Genomic DNA, 7500 nt, shown 5'->3' on the forward strand with positions numbered 1-7500 from the left:
ATGTAGTAATAAATGATGGTACCTAAGACAGTAATGTCAGTACACTAAGCTTTAATGTGATTGGTCAAGTTATGTGACATGGGACCCATGTTGCACTAACCTCATTGGCTACTTACTGTTAGTTCTATGTTCCCTGCCAGGTCAAAGTGCTGTCGAGATGCTTGCACCTCATTCATTACTTGCTTTTGCAATGCCTAACTATGCCAGCATTTACAGACACTCCTTCTCCTCTTCCTCTGAGGTTGATGACCCCAGCCATCGACTCAATCAGTAACTCCTGTTGAGGTGCTTTGGTGCCATTGTGCCTTTGATCTCCATCTACCACCTTCTTTGACCTCTCTTCCGAACAGAGTGGTGATGAATTGTTGCCCAGTAAGGTGGACGACACTGTTGACCCGCACTCTCACATATCCAGTTCATAGGACGAACTGGATTATGTGTCACAGGTCAATACCACACTTGACAGTGACAAGCCACTCACCAATGTGGCTGCCATGTTGTCTCTGAGAAATGCTCCAGGGACCATCCAATTCATCTGGCAACAAAAAAGCAATGTTCCCAAGCTTTTGGGCTTCAGAGACAAACCTGACATCAAGGTTGCAATGGATGTGACCAACACACCTTTGAAGATCTTCAGGTGGTTCTTCACCAACAATCTTCTTGATTTGAATGTCAAGGGAACCAACTGGTAAGCTTCGTTATTATCGATTATGTGTTCATTTTATTTGTATTTATATTGAGGAAATAATCCATATATTGGGCAATCTAAATGTATCATTTACTTGTTTTTCTTTTCCACTCTCACAGGCATGCAGACGCCAACCCTCATACTGCCTTGCCTCACATGAGGAAGTAGACGCCCATGTCCATGCAGGAACTCAAGGCATACCTTGGAATCCAAGTGAAAATAAGGATGGTGGATCTCCCCAGTTATCGTAACTACCGGTTGAGTAGTCATGTTCTAAATCATGAACTCATTTCTCAGGTCATGTCCAGGGACCAGTTCGACTAGTTGATGACTAACCTCCATTTTCCCCAAATGGCAGAAGAAGCTCCACTCTCATAGGACAAGATGCGGAAGCTCTGACCAGTTGTGGACTCCCTTAATGGCTTGTTCTGGTGTTCATATCATGGCAGAACATCACCATTGTGGAAGTTCCGAGGGTAACCTTGCTTTCAAGACCTGCAACTTGATCAACAGGACAAAGTTCAGGTTAAAGATCTATAAGCTCTGTGCCAGTGCCAGCAGCAACAGCAAACACCTCTTGTTTAAAAGTATAGACCCAGCAGGACTGTGGTGACATGGTCCACTAAAGCAGGGCTGTTACTGGTATTCCATGCCAAGCTTCCTTGCTTTGGAAGGACCACAACACTGTCACCATGCTGTCAACCATCCATGTCACTGCAATGGGTGGGGATAAGCCATTAGTGGTAAAGGATTACAACCTCAGCATGAAAGGTGTCGATGCTGGTGATCAGATCTGAAAGATCGCCAGCCCAAGGTCTGGTACAGGAAGGTCTTCTTCCTCTTTCACATGGCCAGAGAGAAATCTTGAGCTTTCAGAACAGGTGTTCAGAGAAGGGGCTGACTTCACCGAGAAGCAAACTGCAGCAAGGCAGGCCCTGCAGCAGTGATGGCATGCCATCACCAAGATACATGATAACAGGAGGAGGAGGTGCTGTTGGTGCTCACAACAGGTCAGCAGAGGAGCAGCATGAGCTTCCCAATTGTAATGTAGACCTCAGCACCTAAGGGTGCTTCATTCCTGAGAGTAACACACATGGCATTATTAGTGATTCTAGACTCTATACTTAAACTTCCAACCATTGCAACAAGAGCTGAGATTGCATTTTAGGTTTTGGGCAGGCAAAACATTGTATGCATTTCTCAAAAGCATAATCTTATATATATTTCCAAGGCTATAAAATGGCTTTAAAATCAGAGCTTATGCTCTGATCTGTTTGCGGGCAGTGTGTGGCTCGCACCTCTATAGATACCACCCGGAAATGAGGATATATGGCACTCTAAAGGAACCATCAGTAGTGAGTTAAGGTAATCCTAACCTTTACATATAGTTTATCTAGATAAATACAGTTTTAGTTTTATAGAGGAAGAAGAGTTCAGGTAAGGTTGGTGAAAGAAGCCCAAGGTTTGCAGTTGTAAATTCCAAGTTTCATTCTCTTGCCTTCATATCTGCTGTACATAACACATAAACAAATGAGCATCTAAGTGTAAAAAAAACTAATAATATCATAAAAAAATTCTCATCAGATCTGTAATTATACATGTATAATCAAATTTCAGCAATTCAAAACTGCCTCCAAACAAATTATCTTACCATGTCCCTGGCAGCTAATACACTATCAAAGCCTATCTATAATACTGTATAATCATTCTTCTCTAAAAATAAAACATTCACAAAATCACTCTTCAATCCTAACATTTTCCACGAAATTTTATTAAATTAATCATCTCTACCATCACTGTCAAATAGCATATTGAATAAATAAGCGTAATACAAATAAAAAATTATGCAACCAATTTTCCTTGCTCGAGGGCTACAGAGGTTAGTGAGCGGCAGCAAATGTCTGGGAATGACTAACTATGATGCAATCACTTTTAATCAGTGATTCATACTTTTTCTTCTTTTAATAAAGCAAGGAAAAAGACACAGGAGCAAATAGCATACATAAAGACTACATAAATAAAAGCAAACAATTTAAAAAAAAGAAAAAAAAAAAAAAACAGAAAAGAAAAAAAAGAAAAACATTAAGATTAAAACTCTGATATTATGCAACATAAAGGAACAACATCAATTACATGACAAGCTTTTACCTTCCCATACAAAACAGCAGCTGAGGGAAGCAGTAATGCATCCATGTAAATTCTTATGTAAAATGCAAGTGTTTACATTTACGTATATCATATAATCTGCAACAAATAAATAAATAAAAGAATTCATAAAAGATTTCAATATTGCTACAAGAAACCCTGACAAATCTTTAAAAAATGCAGTGAGTACTTTATGTATTATATAATATCATCTATCAACTAATATTACAGTTAATGAATAATATAAGAGCATGTAACATACCACTCTTCATCATCTAATACATTTAAAACTCTTGGATTATCAACCCTTACAATGCATAACTCTTCTTTATTCAAATGCACAGGAACCTTTTTTCTTTGTTCTCATTCTGATAATGACAGAACAAATAAAAAAAAAAAAACTGTTTATTCATAATTCTACTCTAAGCATCATTCACAAATCTGTCAGTATAAAGTTGTCTAATGTGTGACACACCTCAGGATATGTGAATGTCACACATGGCATAGTTGTTTTGTTCTACACAGCCAGTACGCAGGAGAGCATGCTAATGGCTACCAGAGGGCACCCTACACCTTCCACTTTCCCTTCCCTGAGTGTGTGGCATAAAAGGGGAGGGTAGGAGGTAGAAATTGGGATGGGTAGAGGTAAGGGTTGGGAAGGGTAGGAGGTAGGGGTCAAGGGTTGGTGAAAGCCTAAACAAAGATGGGCAAATCCTAAAGCCATTATACCCTTAGTACGTTCCCTAGGGTGCCCACTCGTGAGCAATTGACATAGCCATACGGTTAACAGGTCTGGCGAATACTATTTATATACTGAAAGGATACCAAAAATTACTGATATTTTTCTCATAATGTAGATTTTGATCAGTGGACTTTTTAAAAAATACCATCTTTTTAAAATCCCTCAGAGGAATAAACAAAAATTCTGCTTGTTCCAATAAGACTGCAAAACAAAGATGCCATATACAACTTTCAAACATCTAGGTATTGTTGCAAATACAACACTTAAGGGTTAAACAAACCTGCATCAAAGCATTTACTGCATGTTTCATGCAAAATAGCTTTTAAAGGAACCTACATAACCACCTAGCCTGTAAAAAACTTTCGGAACTTCAATATCATACAGCTTCCAAAATATTTTTTAGGACAGAAATTAAACCACTGAGCTAAAATAAATTTTTACCAATGTTTACTTCCATTAAAGCTGAAAGGAAAGCTTTGCAGATTTTTTTTTGAGTAATTCAATTTACTGTAATTACCAGTCTTCTTTTTCATAAACCAATGCTCCCTGTCCATTAACCCTAAAAGATACATTAACATTTGTATACCCTCTAACCAAAAGATATGAAAACACAATACCTGTAAGATTTTTTTCATTCACTACTGAATGTTATACTTATTCATATTCATTAACCCCTATGATCCGGATGATGTGACCAGCACATCATGAGAAAAATTGGTTTGAGGGGCAGATAACAGAAACACACAGTCATGGGAAAATTTGGCTGCTGACTAGGGTAACGTGAACTTGCCATCATGAGGGTTTTGGCTGAAGGCTGGGGTGACGAGAGAGACTCACCATGAGTGCCCAAAGCTCATGCAAGATGATTAGGCTCATTTGGTATTTAGATATGAGCTTTTGCATTATTTCCATCAATAAAAGAGGGCTAAATGTAATATCTATAAACCATGATTGGAAAAGAAAATTAGAAAAATATACACAAAATATATATCAAACAAAATAAAAACTTTCTTTCTTCACTCACAAGAAAAACACATCACATAAAATCCTTCCTTGCAAAGATGTGACTACATAGCATCAATCACCATTATCTACTCCAATAAAGCCTCATTATTTAGTAACCATCCATATCTTTTAGTATTAAAAAAAAAACAGTCCTTCTAGAAAACTACAATAGAAGAATATTTCACATATAGTGCACAAACACAAATCCCCTTTACAAAAATTCTATTATAACACTTTTCCTTCTATAAAAAAGAGAAAGAAAAGAGAAAAAGAAGATAATAAAACAGCACTCACACATAAAGATTCTGATGTAAGCAAACAGTATACATCACACAACTCCTATATCCAAACATACATCAAAGTATACAAAAATCCTCATCCCTCTATAACTCCCATCCCTTTAACCAGTTGGGTCCGGTTGTGTCATGGAAATCACGGTGTCGAAAATCCAGGCAATGGGTTACATAAGTGGCCAACATCCCGGGCACACACAAACACTCATGAGCAGTGACAAGACTCTGTGCTTCCCCTTTGCAAATTTATTTTGTGTAAACTTTTTTTTAGCTTTATCGTCATTTTCCAATGTCCATATTTGTCTCTTGATTTGCTTTATCAAGAAGGCAATAGCTTATTTTCCCTACACAGACTCCATATCATTTCTTTGTATAGTAAATAACTCAGTGCAAGGAAGAAAGAAAAGTATGGAACATTTGGTTATTTGTGTCATATATCTCATTTTCAATTTTACGTAATGTAGTGGCCAGGAATATGGTGTGCAGCATGGAAATGGTGTCCACCCTGGAGCTGGCACTCTTCCAGTCACTGCTTACGCACGTTACATTCCATATTAGTTATCGATGGGAATAATGCTAAAGCCCCCTTCTCACTGCTAAATAAGTCAAATCACACTCCAAAAGGTTTGTGCACAGGTGAGTCTTTTCCGTCACCCTGGCCTTCGCTCGCAAGTTTGCATCATCCGGGCCACAGCTAATTTGCCCGATTGAAGGCATATTCACGCCACCCATCCCTTGACTCAATTTTTTCCATGATGTGACCACAGTGTCATCCAAGTCCAATGGCTTAAATAAATAAATAAATAAATAAATAAATAAATAAATAAATAAATAATAATAAGGAAAAAGAAAGAAAGAAAGAAAGACGAAGGAGACAAAGTAAAAAACATACCTTAAGCTTAGAAGTTCATAGTCAGCTTCTTTAAGCATGGCACTATACATCTGGTATATTCGGAATGCGAGGGACTCTAGCATAGCTCGGACGAGGTGCGCCTTACTGGTATCAGCACTGAGGCCTAAGAAGCCCCCAGTAGCATTGGCATCATTTAGGGGCGCCTGTAAAAGGTTGTGGTTTGTTGATATTATCTTTTATACTGCTGTTACTGATGTTATGAGTGGCATTTGCTACTGAAGACACAATTGAAATCTAGATTTTCATCATCATATTGTACTGCGAAAAAAAAGAACATAGAAAAGAAAAAAATATGTATGGAAAAGGAGACAGAAAACTATTTAGAAACAAAAATTGAGATGTTATTCTTTACAATAGTTTCAGAAAGAAGATGAAAAAGAGAATAAGTAAAAATGGATATCTATCTCAATATCTAACTATAAGTCATCTAGTTATACTCATCCATTCACCTACCCTTCTACTAATCATTTATAATTTACTTATTTATCTATCTACCACAATATCTATACCTGTCAATAATCTATGATTTACTAATTTCTTTATCTACCACAATATCTACCTATCTATCTACTATGATTTACTTATCAATCAATCTACCAGAAAATCTATCTAGCCCTTCATCAAATTAAAAATTTAATGTTTTCACTATTCCGTTAATTAGCACACTACCCTTGGCAGCTTTTCTATAAGGATAGATGCAAGTACTTAAAATCATAAACTAATTTTGTTCATTTGTAGCTCCTTAAAAGTTATAGAAAAACCCTTAATTACATTAGTTGCAAATAAAAAATATTTATCAATTTACAAAATCTGATTAAATCCCTTTTCATTACATAATTTCCATTTTTTAAATATCACTCTGAAAGCTGTTGGCTTTAAAGAAACTGTGGGATTGCAAACTGGTTCCCAACACAACACTGTAATTCTAAAATACTTATTGTTGTTTGTATTTACAAAATTTTGTGCAACTATATCCTTCCCTGTCACTAGATCATAAACTATTGACATTTGTTTTGAGAAAGTTTGAGTATATAAACTTTTTGAGTACTTATTCCCAAGTAAAGGATATGCTTTAATGAATGTATTCCCACAATTTCCTTAAGCATACAGTTATACATCAATTTTAAGCTTCTTAGTTCCTCTGATTAAGAAATTTTTGGATGATATTTTAAGCCTATCAGAAAGACATCTTAAAAGGATATTATGGAATTCATCATGTAATACCTGCAATATACTCTTTTTCTTATATCATTTCCCTAAGAAACAAATTTATTTGGCACAAGCAGGCACAGGGATCTAGGCTCATGATGAGATTAGGTGTTACTTGCCATAAGTGAAATTTTTTGCTATGATGTCTTAGGACATCACCTGGTGTGAATGGGTTAGGGATGTTTTCATAATGCAGTAACTCACACGGCAACAAACAGTGCTTTACTTGGTACCTTGGTGCATGACTATGGTGTTATTATTTATAACTAAAATCTAAAAACTTAAGAACTATGTTAAATATATATCTTTAAATATTGCTTTCTCATTTCTCAAATTGTATGGATCTCATAAATGCAGTAGGACCAGGATGTACAAATGTCATAAATGATATGATCACAATAATGGCTTATTCAATTGAAAAGTACCCTAGACACTGTTCTGCCTATTATCAGTGGTTATCCTCAGAACATTTATGATGCAAAGTGACGCAAAACAGCGATATTTT

At 36.4% G+C, this 7500-nt stretch overlaps 1 protein-coding gene across 9 annotated transcripts in view; it reads right to left on the reverse strand.

Moving 5' to 3' along the window:
• LOC113817781 (glycerol kinase 5) overlaps nucleotides 1-7500 on the reverse strand; it is a 58349-nt gene that overhangs the window by 17203 nt on the left and 33646 nt on the right. For all 9 annotated transcript variants that reach the window (XM_070137560.1, XM_070137414.1, XM_070137286.1 and 6 more), the window contains exon 11: nucleotides 5766-5929. In XM_070137560.1, the coding sequence (XP_069993661.1) occupies nucleotides 5766-5929 (164 nt within the window). The remainder of the gene's footprint in view (nucleotides 1-5765; nucleotides 5930-7500) is intronic.

The sequence above is a fragment of the Penaeus vannamei genome, chromosome 1, assembly GCF_042767895.1.
Source record: "Penaeus vannamei isolate JL-2024 chromosome 1, ASM4276789v1, whole genome shotgun sequence".
Taxonomy (NCBI): Eukaryota; Metazoa; Arthropoda; class Malacostraca; order Decapoda; family Penaeidae; genus Penaeus; species Penaeus vannamei.